The 20,540-nt window shown below is 54.1% G+C and overlaps 1 protein-coding gene across 1 annotated transcript in view; it reads right to left on the reverse strand.

Moving 5' to 3' along the window:
- Nucleotides 1-15,786: 15,786 nt before the first annotated feature.
- Nucleotides 15,787-20,540, reverse strand: part of LOC134426518 (lipase maturation factor 1-like) — a 115,525-nt gene continuing 110,771 nt past the window's right edge. Inside the window, exon 9 of the mRNA XM_063171593.1 lies at nt 15,787-16,448. Within this exon, the coding sequence (XP_063027663.1) occupies nt 16,274-16,448 (175 nt within the window). The 3' untranslated portion in view covers nt 15,787-16,273. The remainder of the gene's footprint in view (nt 16,449-20,540) is intronic.

Genomic DNA, 20,540 nt, shown 5'->3' on the forward strand with positions numbered 1-20,540 from the left:
CCTTGGGCCAGCTCCAAAAGTAGCCAGGGAATTTCCTGGGCTGGAGAGGGTCAGACCTTGGCAGGGTGTTTGCCTCTGGGTTCCTCCTTCCAGGAGGGATTTTCTGTGGGATTTTGCACTGGAGCAGTGGGAGGGGAGGAAGGCACAGGGGCTGCCTATGGAAAAGTCATGGAGCGAGTGCTCACAGGTAAAAATTCACTTATTAAAGTAAAGAAATGAGGGAAAAGGGGAATTCTGCCCCTGCAGCAGATCCTTCCCAGGGCAGCTCTGATTTCCAGGGTGAAGCTGTGGGGATGTGGAGACAGAACAGAAATTCCTCACCTGGAGTTCAGCCCGGAGCCCAGGACTGGGCAGGATTTGGGGATCCATCATCTCTGCTTGGAGAGGGAAGGGTTAAAGCCTTGAGGGCTCCCATGACATCCCAGGTACAGTGGCTGGAGTTAATTCCAGACTGAAACCAACCACAAGCAGGGACCTTTAGGGAAAAAAAAAAAAAAAAAAAAAAAAAAAGGGGGAAATACTTCCTTTCCCTGAAAGAGCAACTCCTAAATTCCCAGTGGTGAGGCTGGAGAGGGCTCTGGGCTCACATTCCTGGGTGCCCTCAGGTTTCTGGGTGACCTCACTCCTGCTCCACACCTGCCCAGGAGCAGCCAGGAGTGCCAGAGATGCAGGGAAATTCCTGCTGTGGATCCCAAAGATCCCATCCCATCCCATCCCAGCTCCAGCTCTGGCTGCAGAGCCCCGGGAGAGCTCGGGCTGTGGGGCAGGCCCTGCATCCCTCAGCAGCCCCCATCCTGCTGGAGCCCCTCCCAACCTTCCCAGCTTTTGTTCTGCTGGAATCACCTGGCAGGAAATGAGCTCCCCCACCTGGGGCTGCCTTGGGAACGGCTTTTCCCAGGTGAGCAGGAGCACAGGAACAGGCGGGAGGTTCCACAGGCTCCTGCTGCTGCTCTGAGACCCAGGAGAAGTGGGAAAAAGAACTTTTTGGGGACCCCCCCGTGCCTGGGTCATCCTGGTGCACCTCCACTCCCCCAGGCAGATCTTATCTCACAGAGATTTATTTCCAGTCTTCTTTTCAAGACATGATGTCAGGATTCTAATAACCTGACTGAGGCAAATCCTGGCTGCAATTCCCGTTGTGTTTATCAATTTCCTCCTCTCTTTTCTTTGCTTGTCTCGGTTAATCATGGAACAGCCCCATGGAAAAGCGCTGTTAGCCCGGCCTCCCAGCCAAGGCGGGCCTGCTCCTGCTCCAGCCAGGTTATTTTTAACAATTCCCCAGGGATCAGGACTGTTGAATCACAGGAGTGAGCAGTGGAGAGGAGCTGTGAGCTCATGGGCCCTGTCTGCTCGTGGGGCCAGGGCAGCTCCCCCAGCCCAGCTCCTCCTTGGGCTTTTCCTGCTGGGCACCAGAGCTCACACCCAGCTCTCTGTGGAAGGGAAGGAGAAGGGTCCAGAGCTGGCTGAGGGGTTTGAGGCTGATCTGTGGGATGGGATAAAGGATTGGGAACTGCCCTGCCTGCTCCATGGGGACACAGGACCTGGGGTGCTGCTCCATGAGCCCGGGAATCGCCAGGAAAGGATTTGTTCTGTTCAAACCTCTCATCTTCCCTGACCCAAACCTGTTCCAGCCTTGGGGCTTGTGAGCAAGATGGGCAGCCCAAAAGCGGACAGGCTAATTAGCTGTTAATTGAATTTGGGGCAGAAATGTCTCAGATCTCCTGCAGACAGGAACACACGAGTTCCTCCTGGACATCCACAGTGCCCAAACCTGCTCTGCTTCCCCCTGGCACTGTGCAGGGGCTGGGATGGATGCTGGGGGCTCCCCTGGCCGCTGGCCCTGCCCAGTCAAGGTGCCCAAAGCCCGAGGTGCCCTCGATCCCTGGCAGCACTCAGCTCTGCCCCAGCCTTATCTGCCTGCAGTAATCACAAATAATTGGTGGCTCCCCAGTGGCCTGATCTAATAGCAGCACGAATAAAGTTATTTTGAACAGTTGTTCATGAGTTCATCTCCTGGAAAGCCTCAGCCCCAGCTGTTGCTGTGCTTTTGATTAAAAATAAAAAAAAAAAAATTAAACTCAAACTGGGGATTAGCGGGGCTAAGCACGTCTCAGCCCTCCCGCCTCCCCGTGTCAGGTGCCCGGCGGGCCATAAACGCCTCTTTGTGTGCGGGGCCTCGGCCCTTTCTGCCGGAGCTGGCACGGGCACCGCGGCGCCTTGGCAGCGATCAGGGCTGCGGGCAGGCAGGGATGGAGGGCAGGGATGGAGGGAGGGCAGGGATGGATGCAGGGATGGAGGGCAGGGATGGAGGGCAGGGATGGATGGAGGGCAGGGATGGATGCAGGGATGGTGGGCAGGGATGGATGGAGGGCAGGGATGGATGCAGGGCAGGGATGGTGGGCAGGGATGGATGGAGGGCAGGGATGGAGGGCAGGGATGGTGGGCAGGGATGGTGGGCAGGGATGGAGGGCAGGGATGGATGCAGGGCAGGGATGGATGGAGGGCAGGGATGGAGGGCAGGGATGGATGCAGGGATGCAGGGCAGGGATGCAGGGCAGGGATGGATGCAGGGCAGGGTTGCTGGCAGCGCCAGTGCCCAGCCCGGCTGGCAGCGGTGCCCGGAGCAGCCTCAGCATCCAAATGGTCGCCCAGGCCTCCGGCCAAGTCCATTTGTTAATGGTCAAGCTCTGGGGAGCTGCGCGGGGAGAGGAGAATCGAATTAGGCACGAGCAGGGAGCAGGGAGGGAGGGCGGCAGCGGGGATGGGGGGGTCTCCGGTCCTTAGGAGGGCGGGTGGCACTGCAGGGGCTTGGGGACGGTGCGATGGCCAGGGTCCAGCGGCACGAAGTGTCCCCAGAGTGTCCCCGCGGGCACCGCGCTGCCCCCGGTGTGGAGCGGCCGCATAGGGGAGGGACCCCTGGAATCCCGGCCCAGCCCGGCCCGGCGATGTCACCGCGCGGGTCACCCCGCACAGGTGCCCGGGGACCTCCCCAGGACATTCCGGCTCCGGCCGCTGCTCCTGGAGCTGCTCCGGGGAGCGCGGAGCGCCTCAGTCCCGGGGCTGCGGCTCCGGGCTCCGCAGGGTCCGGGGGCTCCGGGCTCCGCTTTCCCCCGCTCCGCTCCCTGCTCGGACCGGCCCAGCAGGGCTCGGGATGGGAATGTCCCCTCTGTCCCGCGAGGTGGCTGCGGACCCGAAAAATCCGCACTGATGCCCCGAAAACCTGCGCCGATACCCCGAAAAATCCGCGCCGCGGCAGCCGGGCTGAGCAGGGCCGATCCAGCTCCCATCCCCAAATCCCAGATTTGGCCCGAGATTTGACCCGGGCTTTGGCCGGGCCCGGCCGCGCTCTGGGCTGGGGGCAGCGGTGCCCTGACCCCCCCCCATGCCCGGCACAGCTGTCGGCGCGCGGGGCCAGCGGTGCCGCCACATCTGGCTGCATCCCCGCAGCTGGAGGGGAGCGATGGGGGCAGCTCCGCCCGCACCCGCGGGGCTTTGCGGGGCTCGGGATGTTGGCAAAGCCGTGCCCGGAGCCCTCTGCCCGTCAGGAGGTTCGGGGGAGGGAGCGGGCCCTGCACATTCGGGGATGTAATTAGGGAGAGGATACGGACGATAAGGAGGAGTTTCACACTTAACTTCCCTTGTCCAATCGATTAGGTAGGAACAGAATCACTCCATCCACCCCTCCTCCCAAGGAGGTGCCCCCTCCTCCTGAATAAAGAGAATTTTAAAAGCAGAGCGATTAACTTGCACCAATAATTACCCAAATATTAGGAAAAATTAGGAGCAATGCAGTGAAAAAAGGGAAAATTGGGTCAAAAAGCAGAAAAAAAGGATGGCACCAAATCCTTGATACACCCCAGGCTGAACATGCAGAATATTGCCTTAAAGCTCAAGCTGATATGGAAATTATAACAACTAAATGGACTTAATTAAGATATTATTCCCAATCTCTGAATCCCTTTCTCCATCCCTTTCCCTGATTCAAAAATAAAGACACAAACCAGCGCAGGTTTCCCTGGGCCGGTTCCACCCAGCATTTCTTGCCCTGCCTCTCATTTCCCTGCTCAGCATCAGCCCCCAAACATCTGGGTGGTGATGGAGCTGGGAGCTGGAAGCACCACAGTCCAGGGAGAAAGGATGTTTGTGTGCTATTTCCAACCTTCCCAGAACAGAGACCTTCAGAGAGCCCCTCACAAAGGCGGCTTTCTTCCTCCCCACCACTTTGGGAAGCCGGGTGAGATCCTCCCTTATCTGCCCTCTGCAGCCTCGTACGAGACAGAGACGATCAGAAGGGAGGGGGAAGGGGTGGCAGAATCCTCAGCCAACTCTGGCTTTTTTTTTTTTTTTTTTTTTTTTTGGTGGTTTTGTTTGTTTCTTTTTTAGCTTCTTTCGGTTCAAACTGGAGTTTTGGAGCCCCTCCAGCCTCCTCCGTGCTGGGGGAGGATGTGGGACCACAAAGATTTGCTGGAGACCCCCACTGATTACAATTCTGCTTTCTCCCATATTAATTTCATTTTTGGTAAAATATTGAATCAGAGTAAATTTGGGGGTAAGTTTAAAGAAGCTGCACTGCTGAGCACACCTCATCCATCCCCATAGGATCCAGCTCCTCACTCCCTCAGTGCTTGGACTGAGCTCCTCATGTCCCCACAGCCTGGGGAAGCCTCCCAGCTGTGTCCCCACCCCACATCTCCTTTGGGGTGCAATCCCCTGTCAGGAGGGCCTGGAAGCACCAGGATTTGTTGTGCTGCAGAGCTGCATCCCTCAGAGCTGCCTGAAGAGCAGAGCAGGAGCCCGGGAGGAAGGGATGAAGCTGCTCTGGGGGAGCTTCCTGCTCTTCAGAGCATCCTCATGGAAAATCCCACCCCGTGGGACAATCCCTGAGGGGTCACAACACTGACCCATCCCTGGAGAACAGCACAGGGGCTCAGGGAACCCAAACAGGGCATTTTGGACCCCATTTGGCAGCACCACTGAGTGTGAATGGTGGACACTGGCAGGGAATAACCCCAGCCCAGCCCCACACTGAGCTCCCATTCCCAAATCCTGGAAAACCAGGACATCCCTTCCTGCAGCACATCCCTGCTCGCAGGCAGCCTGAGAACATATTTTATCTTCTACATAATCACAAGGAGGAGGAGGAGAAAAAAAAAATTATTAAAAAAAAAAAATAAAAATCCCCTCGCCTTCGAGATTCCCAGACAGTTCCCTCAGCATCCTCATGCTACTGATGTAATCCTGGAGGAAAATCCCCTGGGCCCGGGGCTGGAGCTGCTCCCAGCCCATTCCTGCTCTGGGGGTGGGCAGCCCCAGAGCCCCCCGAGCTGCAGCACCGTGGGCACGTTCCTGTGGCCCCACTTGTGCACTTGTTGAGTGCCTGAATTCCCCCTGCCCCCGCGGGGAACATTAATAGCTCAGCAGAGCTCTTTGCTAATTCCATTTTCTGTCCTTTGTGCTCAGCTGCAAGAAGAATTAGCCAGGAATAAAAAATGACCTCATGATAAACAGCACTAAAACCCAGCAGTGCTGGTTCCTGAGCAGGTACTGCCTCCAGCCCCAAAACCTCACCCTGCACTGCAAACAACCCCAGGGCTGAGGGGGAATGGTGGAGCAGGAGATGAGGCCGTGGCACAGGGCCAGGGGCAGATCTGACCCAAATTGCTCCATCTCCAGCTGGCTGAGTGATTCACTCATGCAGGGCCGGGCCTGGCTGCCAGGCTGGGGCTGCTCTGAGGGAAGGGAGGAGGGAAGGAGGGGAAGGGGGGCTGTGTTTTGTTTGTCCCAGCGCCTGGGTTATCCAGGGCAGCGTGACACACGTGTGGGAGCGCCTGGAGCTGCAGCCCAGCCCTCTGGGACCTCCCTGCTCCGCTCTGACATCAGGCATGGTGGGACCCATAACTCTTGTCTTGATGCCATAAGTCTGTCCTGGTCCCATAACTCTGTCGTGATCCTATAACTCTGACCTGGTCCCATAGCTCTGTCCTAGTCCCGGAGCTCTGTCCAGATCCCATAACCCTGTCCAGATCCCATAACCCTGTCCAGATCCCATAACCCTGTCCTGATCCTATAACCCTCTCCTGATCCCATAACCCTGTCCTGATCCCATAACCCTCTCCTGATCCCATAACCCTGTCCTGATCCTATAACCCTCTCCTGATCCCATAACCCTGTCCTGATCCCATAACCCTGTCCAGATCCCATAACCCTGTCCTGATCCTATAACCCTCTCCTGATCCCATAACCCTGTCCTGATCCTATAACCCTGTCCTGATCCTATAACTCTGTCCTGATCCTATAACCCTGTCCTGATCCTATAACTCTGTCCTGATCCTATAACCCCGTCCTGATCCTATAACCCTGTCCTGATCCTATAACTCTGTCCTGATCCTATAACCCCGTCCTGATCCTATAACCCTGTCCTGATCCTATAACCCTGTCCTGATCCTATAACCCCGTCCTGATCCTATAACCCTGTCCTGATCCTATAACCATGTCCTGGTCACCATAACCCAGTCCTGGTCCCAGAGCTCTGTCCTGATCCTATAACTCTGACCTGGATCCCATAGCTCTGTCCTAGTCCCCATAACCCTGTCCTCCCTATAACCCTGTCCTGATCCCCATAACCCTGTCCTGGTCCCCAGAGCTCCGTCCTGGTCCCCAAAGCTCCATCCTGGTCCCCATAACCCTGTCCTGGTCCCCAGAGCTCCCTCCTGGTCCCCATAACCCTGTCCTGATCCTATAACCCTGTCCCAGTCCCACAGTGCTGCCCAGAGCCCAGGTGTGACACCCAGGGCAGCGCCAGGGTTTGCAGGATCCCGAGCCCCCTCCAGCCCAGGGGCTGCCTCCAGGGATGGCTGCAGACCCCAGGAGCAGCAGGAACCCTCCCACGGTTTGGGGCTGTTTGGGCTTTGCCATGACCATGGGTATCGGGTGGGGATGGAGGGGATCCAGCCCTGAGTGGGGTTTTCAGGCTCAGCAGGGTTTGAGGAATCAGGAATTATAAAATCATGGAACCATTCAGGCTGCAGAAGAGCTCTGGCATCACTGAGCCCAGCCATTCCCCGTGGGGCCACCACTGCCCCATGTCCCCAAGTGCCACATCCACAGGGATTTAAACCCCTCCAGGGCTGGGGATCCCTGCCCTGTGCCTCCATTTGTGCCTTTCCACCAAGGAATTCCCCAAATATCCAACCTGGACTTGCCCTGGGGCAGCTGGATGGGCAGAGGGACCCTGGGGACCCTCAGCATCCAGCCCAGCTCCACCCCAGTGATGTTTGGGATGCACACACAAACCCTGCAGGGCTCAGGGCTTGGCCAGACAGCTGCTGGCACAGTGACCCGAAACAAACGCTGAAATAGAAAATGCAACAAATCCTGCACTTTCCTGTCCCTTCCCACCCGGGTTTTGCTGGGCTAAATCATTCCTGAATCAGCCAGGCTGGGTCAGAAATGTCCTTTCATGGTGCAGCAGGGCTCTGCCATTATTTCCCAAGCCCCAGCAAGGTTTAATCCCTGCCTCTCTAAGCCACACGTGCTTTCAGGAGGATGTTTTTTACTCCCATGTGTGTTGTGCTTTAAAGGCTGTTGCCAGCTCAGTTTAGACCCCCAAAAGTTGGTGGAACTGCAGAGGATTAAAAATAAGCTCAGAGCAGGTCTGAGTCTCCTGTGTTCTCCTAGAAGGGCTGAAAATGTCCCAAAAAATTTGGGAAGGGTCTGGAAACACCCTGGGGGTGATGAGCACCCTCAGCTTCACCCCCAGCCCCAGGGGTGATCGCAGGGCAAGCACAGCACCAGGAATGGACTTTGCTCATTAGGCCTGGCTTAACTCTGGGCTCAGTTTGGTTAAACCCGGCCTGGGCTGAGCCAATCTGCAGCAGGGAGGGAGGAAAAGCCCTCGTGGCCTCTCTGCTCTTCCCTGGGACAGCCCCATCGGGGGACATTAAAGGCTTTTGTTTCCAGGAGCTGTCAAAGCCCTCACCTTTCACAAGCACTAAAACAGCCCGGGGAAAAAGAAAAAAAAAAAGAAGAAGAAGAAAAAAATATCTGTGAGTGGAATAATAATTCTGGAGCCATAAATCTGAGCCTGTAAATCAGGGATTGACGGGGTGGCTGCTGCAATGCCTTGGGAGTTCAACTTCCAGGGTTTCTTTCACCTGAGGAAAAGGGGAAAAAAAATCCCAGAGTCTGTGCCCTGCCACTCCAGGGGTGCTGTAAATCACATTAATGTTCCAGCCTGGCTCTTAAACGGCCCCAAAAGAGCAGAGAGGGAAAGTGGCTGAGTGGAAAAGGAGAAAGGACAGGGAGAGAGCTTTGATTTCATCACAACAACCCCAGAGAGCATTCACAGCACTCACAGCATTCCCTTCAGAGGCAGAGGGCAAACCCTTCCCTTCCCTTCCCTTCCCTTCCCTTCCCTTCCCTTCCCTTCCCTTCCCTTCCCTTCCCTTCCCTTCCCTTCCCTTCCCTTCCCTTCCCTTCCCTTCCCTTCCCTTCCCTTCCCTTCCCTTCCCGAGGCTGAGCCCTGCTGGGCCCAGGGCCTGGGGACAGCTTGGGGACAGCCTGGGACAGCCAGGAGCTCGGAGCTCTTTCAGGAGGATTTTGCACACCGTGCTTCCCCCATCCCCCGGGATCAGGCAGGGGCACACAGGAGGAGCCCCCAGGGCCGGGGTTTTATTTCAGCATCAGGGACACCAACAGGGCCAGCAGCCAGGCACAGGGATGGGCAGGGCACACGCAGCATCCCAGCCCAAATCCACATCCCACTGATGGTAAAAGGCTTTAAAATCACAAAATTCGGGGAATTAGAAAGAAGTTAAGACTTAGCGAGGCCCTGGAAAAATGGTAAAAATAGATTCTGAAAATGTCAGGCTTTGTGCTTGCCAGATCATGTGAAATTTTACTTGCATGAGCAGTATATGATAAATGATATAATTGTTGGATGTGATGATTTTTAGTAATTAAATATAATTATTGTTTAATTGTAAGAAGAATCATGAGAAACCATGTTAGGAGTTTGAGGGGGACCACGAGGAGCCCATGTTTGGGTGAAACCTATGTATGCAATAGGCCAATATAAATTTAATAATTAACATGAAAGCTATATAATTTTAGAATATAAAAACATGTTCACCCCGAACCCATGTTGGGGTCAGATTTGGGTTTGTACCCTTGACACCTGGAGCTCTTCAATACAAGCACCTGCACGGAATCATTCTGTGGTTATGTGTTTGTGACACCGCTGTCAGCACGGGCTGGGACAGTGGCAGTGACAGTGACAGTGACAGTGGCAGTGGCAGTGACAGTGGTACAGCCCCAGGGGCTCCGGGTCCATCCCTGCTCTCAGGAGATCCCCAGTGATCCCATCCCCAAAGGGATTCCCGCATTTCCCACATTTCTGTACAAAACCAACACAGCGTGACCTGAAATCACCGCCCCCAGCTGCAGCTCGGATAAACAACCCCTCACCTCCACAGCCCCCAGGACACCCCTTAAACCCCAAAAAGTGCAGCTGAGGGGCAGCCCCGCGCCCCCCATCCCCAGAGCCGCTCATTAAGGCCCGGCGCTGTCTGAGCACCATTATCTGAGCATTCCCTTCCCCACCGGTCACTTCTCCTTATCTGCATATTTTATTGAAAATTAAAATCCCTTCGCGTTTTTCCCAGGGCTGGCGCGGGAAGGATCTTTTCTCGCAGCCCTACTTGACTCCAATTAGTTGGGATAACAAAGCTGCCGCTGTCGGGGGATTATTGACAAATGCTCCAGGGGAAAAATAAAAGAAAAAAAAAAAAAAAAAAAAAAAAGGGAAAAGGGGCAGGAGAATGGTCTGTTAAAATGACAGCTTTTAGGGCTGGAAAATAAAACCTCCGGGCCATGAACAGCGCTGGGGAGGCAAGGAAAATGCCAATTCCTGGGTTTTTTTGGATGGCATTTCCATTGATCAGTCCCCTCGATTTGAGGAATCGACACAAAATCCCCTCCAGGATTTTGTGTCGTGCTTCCCCTGGGTCAGCAGCAGCATCCCCCTGGAGCAGCAGGCATGCAGGGAGCTGCGAGGATGAGAATCCATCCCATCCCATCCCATCCCATGGATCCCATCCCATCCCATGGATCCCATCCCATCCCATCCCATCCCATGCCATCCCATCCCATTATCCCATCCCAGTTTCCCCGTGCTCCATTCCCAGTTCCCATGGGCGCTCCTGCCCCTCCTGCAGCTGCGCCCCTGCACAAAGGGACTGAGGAGCATTGAGAGCAGCACAACTCCTTCACTGATAACTCCTTCATATTTTTCCCTGACTTTTTATCCCCCCCCTCTCTTAATTTCAACCAAAAGAATAGAAGGGGTAAAAAATGAAGCGCGCTCCATAAAGGGCAGTGAGTGTTATCCCCGAAAAAAAAAAAAAAAAAAAAAAGGAGAAATCAATAAAAACCGCACAGAGCTTTTTTTCTTCCCTAGGTGGCTCGGACAGCTGGCTCTTTAAATATTAATCAGGGGCTCATTGATATGCAAATGGAGCCAGGGGAATAATGCTGCCGCAGCTGCGCAGCCCCGGCTCCGCGGGATGAATGGGGATGCTGAGGACACAGGTGCAGGCAGCGGGATGGGGCAGCCATGCCCGGAGCCCGAGCGGGGCAATCTTCTCCCTCTCGAGGCTCCCCAGCGCAGAACAAGGTGTTAATCTCGTGATTGTGCCGCTCTGCTCCCTCCTGGCCTTTTGCCCCGACACTTGGCCGCTTCAGCTCGGCCCCGCGCCAGCCCAGGGCCCGGGGATTATTTATTGTTCCCTTCCCAGAACCAGCAGTAAACAGGAAAAATGGAGCATCCCACGGAGCCCTCGGGACGTGCAGTGTCCCTGTCCCCCCTGGCTGTCACCTCCTTGAGCGGGAGGTGGCACCTGTGGCACCTGCAGGTGTCGGGGTGGCACCTGCAGCTCCTCCTGCCCGATCCCCACCCTGCTGTGGGGCCGGGAGGGCACAGCAAGGGGAGCCCCTGCTGGGTGTCACTGCTGGTGTCACTGCTGGTGTCACTGCCGGGTGTCCTGGGCAGGTGGGACAGGTGGGGTGGCCAAGCTGGGGAACCTCGGCCAGCACTGAGTTCCTGCTCCGTGATCCGGCATGGCCGTGGTGGCACCAGGGGGGACAGGGGGAAGGTGGAACAGAGCCCTCAGGTAACCAGGGCAGAGTCAGACACCCCAAAAACACCCAGAAGGCTCCACTGGCACAGGCTGGTGTCCCCTGCCATTTGTCACAGGTCACAGAATTACAGAACCATGGAAAGCCCTCAGCTGATCCACAGGGATCATCCAAATCCTGCCTGGGAAATCCATAAGGACACCAAGAAAGGTCCCTGCACCACCTCCCAACAAACCCCACTGCTGATTTAAACACTCAGCTCTTAGGAAGGGTCACTCCTGTCCCCCGCTGCTCCCATCCCTTGAACCTGGAGCATTCTCTGCTCCCACTCTTTGGAACCTGGATCATTCCCTGCTCCCACCGTTTGGAGCCTGGACCATTCCCTGCTCCCACCCCTCCACCCCATGGGCTCATCCTGCCCTTCTCCTCAGATGCTGCAGATACAGCCCCAACCCTGCTGTGCCAGAGGATTTCCAAGCTGTGCCCAGCCCCGTGCCCTGGGGGATGGATGGATGGATGGATGGATGGATGGATGGATGGATGGATGGATGGATGGATGGATGGATGGATGGATGGATGGATGGATGGATGGATGGATGGATGAGCCCACAGATACCAGGCACCCACAGCTGCTCCTGGTGGGCAGATGGAGCTCCAGGCACAGCTGCAGCAGCTGGAAATGGCCACAAAGGCACAGAAATCCTCTGGGAGGGTGGGAAGGAGCCAGCCACGGCTCCAGGATGGGCACCAGGGAAAGCCCAGCTGTGCCAGCCTGGCCTGGCTTGGAGGGGCAGGGTGGGATCAAGGCAGGGTTGGCCTTGAAAAGATTCCCAAGCCCATTTTTCCAACCAGGGAATGATGCTCCTCAAATCCCTTCAGCCCTAAACTGTGGCATGTCCCCACATTTGTCAGCGAGCACCAGAATTTCCTCCTCTATAAAGCTGCAAAAACACCCAGTCTGGGCTGTTCCATGCTCTGTAAGGAGCAATTATTCCTTTCCAAAGCCCGATGAAATCAAAGCCCTTCCCATAATCACCTACTGGATTTTATCAGCGTGTTTGGGTTAGGCTTTGCCCCTTTGGCTAATTCCTAATTGATTCTTTAATCCTGACAAGTTTTTTATTGCCTGATACAAGAGGGATTTAGCCCAGGAGCAGCAGGAAAGCAGCTCCCAAACGCTGGGAGAGGCAGGACACGGGGCAGGGATGACCTCATCCCGAGCCAGGGCTTTATTTGATAATCTATCAGTTATTTATTATTCTAAGTAACCACTTGCAGGTGCTGTGATTTCAGTGGAATTGTCCCAGCACCCGGGGAAAGCTCAGCCCTGTGCAACCCTACCCAGAGCTGCTACTGCAGAGGGAGCGGGATCCAGCCTGGGCTGGGGAATGGGGCAAGGTGGGGATGGGCATGGCAAAAAAACGTGGAAAAATGGGGGAAAATACGTGGAAAAATGGGGAAAAAATCTGTGTAAGAATGGGGCAAAATCTGTGGAAAAAGGGGGGAAAATCCATGGAAGAACAGGGAAAAATCTGTGGGAAAATGAAGAAAAATCTGTGGAAGAATGGGGAAAAATCTGTAGAAAAGGGGGGAAAAATCTGTGGAAAAATGGGGAAAATCTGTGGAAGAATGAGGAAAAATCTGTGGAAGAATGAGAAAAAATCTGTAGAAAAATGGGGGGAAGTATGTGGAAAGATGAGCAGGATCTGTGGAAAAATGGGGAAAAATCTGTGGAAGAATGGGGAAAAATCTGTGGAAGAATGAGGAAAAATCTGTGGAAGAATGAGGAAAAATCTGTGGAAGAATGGGGGGAAATATGTGGAAAGATGAGCAGGATCTGTGGAAAAATGGGGAAAAATCTGTGGAAGAATGGAAAAATCCATGGAAAAACGAGGCAAAATGGGGAAAAATCAGTAGGAAAAAATGTGGTAAAATCTGTGGAAAAATGGGGGGAAATCTGTGGGAAAACAGGACAGGAGTTTGTCCCTCACACAGGGACAATTCCAGAGCTCAGCTTCCTCCTCCTCACCCGCCTGCCTGGAGAACGTGGCCAAGCCGAGGGTTTGGGGCTGTGACGCGGCTGCAGCTGAGAGGAGGTGACAGAACGAGCCCTGCGGTGACAGCACAGCAAAGGGCTTCCAGCACCACAGAATCCTGATTTGTCTGCAGACTCTGGAGCTGGAATTGCCCTGGGATTAGGGGCACTGGAATGTTCTCCCAGTGAGCAATAGCCGGGCCCCAGGCAGAGCACAGAAGGTGCCTTCCCAAATTGTCTGCCCCTTGCTGTCTGCCCAAGCAACACCCTGAGGAAAGCTGGAAAATGGGATTTTGAGTGGCAAGACCCCGTCGTGGCTTCAATTTTAACCCCAAGTGGGGGGGGGCGGGGGGGAAGAATAAAGCAGGGAGTTGGGAGAATAATTTTTTCATTAAAATCAAAATCGATCCGTAATGAAAATAGACTTGGAATGGGAAAAGCTGAGTGCAAATGGAAGCTTTTAAAGATTCTTTTGACTGACAATAACCTGAAGACCCTCCAGGAACTCCAGCCTGGAATAATCAGATTAAATGGAAACTAATATACGATCCTGAAATTCATCCCATGCTGCTCTAAACTTGGAGCAGCTGCATAATTTTGCCTACAGGTTTGTGCCTCCTGCCCAGCAGTTCACACGGAATTGTTTGGCCAAACTCAATCTACCAGGAAGGAAAAAAACAAAAAAGGCTTTTCCCTTTCATATGTGCTAAAGCAAAGCCAGCTTTTCCAAGCAGCTGGGAGCAGGGAATGGATATGACTGCAGGGAGTTCCTATGGGAATTCCCAGCCTGGAGTTTGGCTGCTTTAAAAATCAATGCCTCTGATTTATAAAAGATGCAGGAATAAGGAATTCTCTGGGTTGGTGGGGGTAATTTCTGCATGGACACAAACTCATCTCCAGCAGCTCCTCACCACTGACCCCTCCACATTCCCAAAACACAAAGCAAATTCGGGTTATTAGAGGAATGTTTGAAAATGGACCCTGGGTGGACACTGGGGCTTGGAGCACCCTGGGACAGTGGGAGGTGTCCCTGCCATGGCAGGGCTGGGATGGGATGGGATTTCAGGTCCTTTCCAGCCCCTCTGGAATGTCTGGATGCCCCATCCAGCCTCCCACAGCCCCATCCCTTCGCCATGGGATCATCCCTGGCTGCTGGTTCTTCCCAAATTCCCCAAGCACAAATCATTTCCTCATTCCCTACATCCAGGGGATGAGTTAAACCCCTCTGTCCATCCACATTCACTTTCTGCTCTCCTCAGGAACAGACCTGGATCTGGGATTAAAAAAAAAAAAAAGGGAGAATTCCTTCTTTTTTAGGGGGGAAATCAGCTGGGATGAGCTGCATCCACCTGACCACAGCCAGTGGCCAATGGGCAGAAATGCAAACCCAGCTGGGCTTGTGAAGGGACCTCATGCTTCCAAATGCTGGAATCTTGAGAAAAAAGGGGGAAAATAACTTCTACCTCAGTTACACTAAGTGTAAATACTTGGGGTACCCCAAGGGTCAGCAAATTCCCTGTAGGAAAAGAAAATAAAAAAATTAAAATGGATTATTTCTGATTCAGGAACAGCCCTAGGATGTCTCCAGCCATGGTGGAGCTGGAGCTGCTCAGGACGGACATGGGGTGACCACCTGGCCACATCCTGCCTGTCTCAGCTCTGGAATTTCCCTGGATCTGATGGAGAACCAGGAGGAGGGAGCGGGATGAGATCAGGTTTGGGATTGGGATGAGCTAGGAAGGGCATCACCCACCCCATGGGGCTCAGCCCAACCCTGCCCTCCAGAACCTCTGCAGAGGCTGGTGGCACCTCAGGGACATCAGAGCTGGCAGGAGCAGCTCCCAGGTGGATTTTCCTCCCCTGGTGCTGCTGTAGAATTTTCCTTGCAGTGCTGAACTCTGGGATAAAAATCCTCTCCAAAAAACCCTTCCCAGTGAGCAGATAACTGAATGTGGTTCTGATTTCCTCCCACCTCAGAATAATTGTTCCTTTTCTTTTCTAAATTCTTGTCCCAGGTATACATTTCCAATGGAATCCCCTCCTGCCCCTTTGGATGGGTTTTATCTTCCAGGCACTGCTCTGAAACAGAGTGGGGAGCTTGCATTGAAAATAGAAAAAGGGGAAAAAAAAAGCTTAACAAGCAGCAAACAGGAATGGGAATGCTGGTCTGGGATCCATTATCCCTGACCCAGAGGTTGGAAAGCAAAAGAAATTCATTAAATTGGGGAGGGGGAGGCCAGGGCTGTTGGGTGCCCAGTGCATGGGGGTGCCCGGGGGGTGTCACTGTCACCCCTCTCCCATCCAGGGCTGCACCCACTGCAGGAGGAGCAGCTTGGATGGGAAATCCACTGAAACCACGAGGAACCCTGAGCAGAGGCACCCTGGAAGCCAGGGGAGAAGGAGAGGGGGAATTCTCCTCTCCCAGCCCTGGATCCCCAGGATGGGGACAGACATTTGGACACAACACCAAATTTTGGATTCTCCCCAAAACACAAATCAGGACTCACCTCATTGCTCACCTGCCACCCCACTCCCATGGGAGCTGCCTTGTCCCTTGGGCTCCTTTTTTTCCCTTTTTAGCACTTCCAGGAAATACAAAAACCCAGTGAGGCTCCTGCTGGTTATTCAAGGATTGTTTCTTTAATTCCTTTCCAGGAACAAGTTCCCAGTGGTGCCCAATTGGTGTATGTGGTTAAAAAGGTGCAAGAGAACATGGAAAAGGGCCATTCCTGTGCCTGCCTGCACAGCCCACACCACCACAGAGATCCCTCCTGGTTTGTTTTCCCATTTTTGGTTCAAACCCACATTCAGCTGCTTTTGGCAGCACCAACACGTCCCCCAAAACCAGTCTTGGTTATTTGCTTGCCTTTTCCCAGTTCCAGAGGAATTCCTGAATGGAGCAGCCTGGCAAAAGAAATCACCCACTGAGGTGAGAAGAAAAGCAGCTCACAGAGCAAGTGGGCAAATTGGCTGGGAATCTTCTCTAAGAATCTTCTGGAAAAGAGCCGTGAACAAGGATACGGATAAAAACCAGAGATGTTTGGAAGGAGCTGCCCATTCTCCATCTTCCCAGCTGGTCCCTCTTGTCCTGGCCATCCTCTTCCCTCAGTCCTGCACGGGATAAGGCCAATTCCTGTCCTCAAAGAACTTCCTGAGGCCCTGCAGGTTGACGGGGGGGAAATAGGGGCCGATCCTTTTCCGGATCCACCACTTCCCATCGCGGGCGTGCTTCCCCCCGGGCTGGCTGAACTTGTACCTGAAGTGTTCCCCCCGGATCCACCTGTGGGAGACAGAACAGCAGCTCAGGCCTTGCCAGGGCTCCTGGGGAGAGGCTTGCACTGTGGTTTGTTCCTTTGGATTGGTGTTTTGGAGCCTTTCTGAATGGAGAAATCAGCTTGAGGGCGCTCAGGGTGGCTCCGCATCCTGGTACTCCATCCTTCCATCCAATTATCCATCCATCCATCCATCCATTATCCCTCCATCCATCCCTCATTCATCCATTCATCCTTGGGATGCCCACAGCCAGCAGCAGTGACTTTGGGAAGGCTTTGGGAAGCTCCCAAGCTCCTCTTGATGCCATTCAGGAATCCAGCTGTGCCTCGGGAATGATGCATGGGCAGAGGAGCTTTAACATCCCTTGCTCTGAGCACTCCCCACACCTTTCCGCAGATAAATATGAAATAATAATAATAATAATAATAATAGTAGCAGGAATAATAAGATTTTTTTTCCTTTCTCAGAGCCATCCTGGAGTGTTTGTGCCTGGGATATTTGGGAGCAGGGAGTGTGAGCCCCCAGCACGCCCTGCCCAGGCAGCGGCGGCGCGGCTCTGAGCGCATCTGTTCTCCGGCTGCTGCGGGAGCTGACAGCAGAGGAGCTTTGAAAGCAGTGCAGAAAGGAACATTCATCAGTGTCAGGAAACACCCTGGGAGCTGCCCATGCCGCTGGATCCGGGGGGTTTGTCCCCCTTGATGTAGGACATGCTGACAAGGGCCGCAGCGGCGCCCGCGCCGGGAGCATCGCCGGCGTCGCCGGGCGAGTCCATAAAACACCCACAAAATAAAACTGTCAAAGTCGTGTCAGTGCTCATTTAAACCTGCTCTGCTCCACTAGGAAAATACAGACCCTGCTACTGAGCAGGGCACTGCAGCTGGGGGATCCCTGGAGTGCTGGGAAGGTCCTTCCTGCTGCTGAAATAACGAGGGACGGCTCCGATGGGTTTGCCATCAGCGCCGGGCTTTGGGGAGCAGGGCAGGGTGAGGGGACTGGGGAAAGCTGCACCCAGCCCAGGGGTGGCTCCAAGCCCAACAGCTCTGCTCCAGTCCTGCTGGGACCCAGGAGAGCAGCACAGGAAGGATTCTCCTACGAAACCACGGGAATATGGGATGCACAGGGAGGTTTGGAGTCCCCATCCCGGGAGGCGTCCAAGGAATTCCTGGAGGTGGCACTCAGAGCTCTGGGCTGGGGACAAGGTGGGCAGTGGGCACAGGTGGGGCTTGCTGCACCTGAAGGCCTTTTCCAGCCCCAGTGATCTGGGATTCTGTGTCCATCACACCCATCATGTTTTCCAGAGCAGCTGGGGCTGCCCCTGGATCCCTGGCAGTGCCCACGGCCAGGCTGGACAGGGCTGGGAGCACCCGGGACAGTGGAGGTGTCCCTGCCATGGCTGGGGTGGCACTGCATGGGTTTTAAGGTCCCTTCCATCCCAAACCATTCCATGACTCAATGACTCTGACGATGAAGGAAGATAAACGGGCAAAGGGGCCCTGAGTGGAATTTGGGGAGCACAAACCTGCACCTCACCCCCACAAACTCTGCCCTGCAGCTGCTGCCTTCATTCCAGCCTGGCCCATTCCTCACTCCCTCTCTTCACTCTTTCTGAGGCTGGGAAAAGCCAAACAGGGGCTGGAGCTATTCCCACAGGGTTTCCTTTGCAGGAACAAAAAATTCCTGTTAATAACTGAGTGTTACTGAACAGCCTCATCCCTGAGGGTCCAGGGAGCCCCTCCAGGATGATTGGAGATTTCCAATTGCTGCCTGACTGCTTCCTGGAATTGCCAAACCATCTCCACCTCCAATCCCAGATCCACCTCCCAAAAATGCTTCAGAGCTGATTTTATGGGAATCTCCTGCTCCCAGCATCCTCCACCTGCCCCTCTGATGCTTGGGGGTTTTTCCTTCACTGAGTGGCTGCAGAGCACTTCCCAAGCTGGACCCATCTCCAAATATTCCCAAAATAAATGTAGGAAAACCTGGAACCAGGAGGGAATATTTCCTAGCCAGGCTCAGGATGTAAAAGCTGCAGTGTTTAATACCCACTGGAGCCCCTCATTTCAGGGCTCACAGAGTTTACAAGCTCTGCCAGTGTTTATAACCTGCCTGGGTGCCTCAATCCTGGAATTATGGGGTTTTCCAGCTCCTCCAGTGCTGGTCCTGCTCCCTCTTCCTGGGATTCAGGGAGGGAAGGGGCTACAAACTCCCATCCTTCCAGAGTTTGTGAAGTTTTGGGGCTTCCAAAAAAATCTCCTGGCAGCTGGAAGGGATCCACAGGTCTTGGAGACTGAGCCTGCAGGAGATTCCCTGATTCCTGCTCTGGAGAAACACCCACAGCTTCTGGAAGGTCAGCAAGGAGCTGCCTGACCTCACCAGGGTGTCCCAGGTACGCAGAGAAGGATGAGAAGCGCTTGTGGGGATTTACCGAGCAAACACAGGCTGGCAGCTCCTCCTGGATCCCTGGCACCAGCTCCCATTAAAAATGGCTTTAAACTGAAGGATTTGCTGGGATGTTGGGAAGGAATTCCTCCCTGTGAGGGTGGGCAGGCCCTGGCACAGCTCCTCAGGGAAGCTGAGGCTGCTCCACCCGGGAAGTGTCCAAGGATGGGGTCTGGATGATATCCCTGCCCATGGCAAGGGCTGGATGGCATTCCAAGGACTCTCCCAGGAGATGGAAAACCCTCTCTGCTGTGAGAGAACCAAAAGCCTCCTTTGGGCAACTCCTGCTCCAACAGCAACAGGAGAGCGACAACACCCATAGAGGAGGAACAACTGAACCACCTGAAAAACCCTTCTGCCACCACCTTTGGGGGCATCCCCAGCAGCCCCTGGCCTCGGGGAGAGGCCAGAACAGCTAAAACTAACCAGAATTATTTTTTACAGCAGTGTTTGCCCTCAGCAGATGCCCAGAGCAGCAGCAGCTGCCCCGCAGCGCCCTCGGGTATCAGCCCCAGGGGGATGTGTTAAAAATTAGCAGCAATATTGGACTTGCTGGGATGGGGGCCTAAATCTCCCAGACAGCTGTAATTAGTTCCAGAGGGTGCAGCTGTCTCCCTGCAACAGCTGAGGGGTTCCAGGGGAAAAAAAAACCAAAACCAACAACCCAGTGGTGGTTTCTGTTAGAATTAATGGCCTGCCAAGGCAAGGAGGGGTGGGAGAGGGAAAGCAAGCAAGCAAAACATGGGGTGACTTTTTTGGGATTTTTTGGGGTGTTTTGTGTTGAGGTTCCCTGCTCTGCTGTAAATCAGGTGGTGGGAAGCCCAAATTCATCAAGGTAATATTGCTCCAGCATTGCTGCTCTTGCCCTGGTGGTGGAGGGAGCAGAAATTAATTATCTTGGCCTAAATTGAGGGAATCAGGGCAGTTTTGGGGTTGTTTTTTAGTGCTGCTGATTCTGGTCTGGTCCCACAGAGATGGAATATCCCATGGACAGCTGATCCTCAAAATCCCCTTGGGAAGAGGCACAGTGGGGTTTTCCTCTGGTTTTCCCTCTCTGGATGGGGTAGGATGGGTGGGACAACACCAAGGGCAGAGAAAACTGAGGGGAAAAAAAAACCCCAAAAACTGTCTCCAGATGGATCCAAGACTGGAATTCACCCTGCCATGGATGAGAGATCCCATGGCCACCAGATTTCCCAGCCTGGGGGAAATCCTGCCAGCTTGGGATGAGCTCTGCCTTCCCTGAAATACTGAGGGTTTTTTTCCCCCAAAGAAAACCCCTTAAACTTCCCTTCAGGGCTGTGGGATTTAATTCTGGTAACAGCTGAGGGATTCTTTTCCACCTCATCCCAGTGAGGCCTGGATTTTGCAGGAATTCCCAGTCCCTGCCTGCTCTCAGCACTGCCCCAGAGTCACCTTTATCTCTTTGGGGAAGGTTCAAACCCCAAATTGGCTTCTACAAAATGCAAATACAACCAAGCTCTTCCCATGGCTTGGGTTGATTCCACACATCCCAGCCCAGATAGCAACTCCAGTCACTTTTAAATGGGAAATAAAATAAAATCCCATAAAAAAGGATCCCAAATGCCCCATTCCCCTGTGCTCCAAAGCATCCAAAGGGAAGCTCCCTCACAAACACCACCACTGCAAATCCAGCTCT

This window comes from Melospiza melodia, chromosome 18, assembly GCF_035770615.1.
Source record: "Melospiza melodia melodia isolate bMelMel2 chromosome 18, bMelMel2.pri, whole genome shotgun sequence".
Classification (NCBI taxonomy): Eukaryota; Metazoa; Chordata; class Aves; order Passeriformes; family Passerellidae; genus Melospiza; species Melospiza melodia.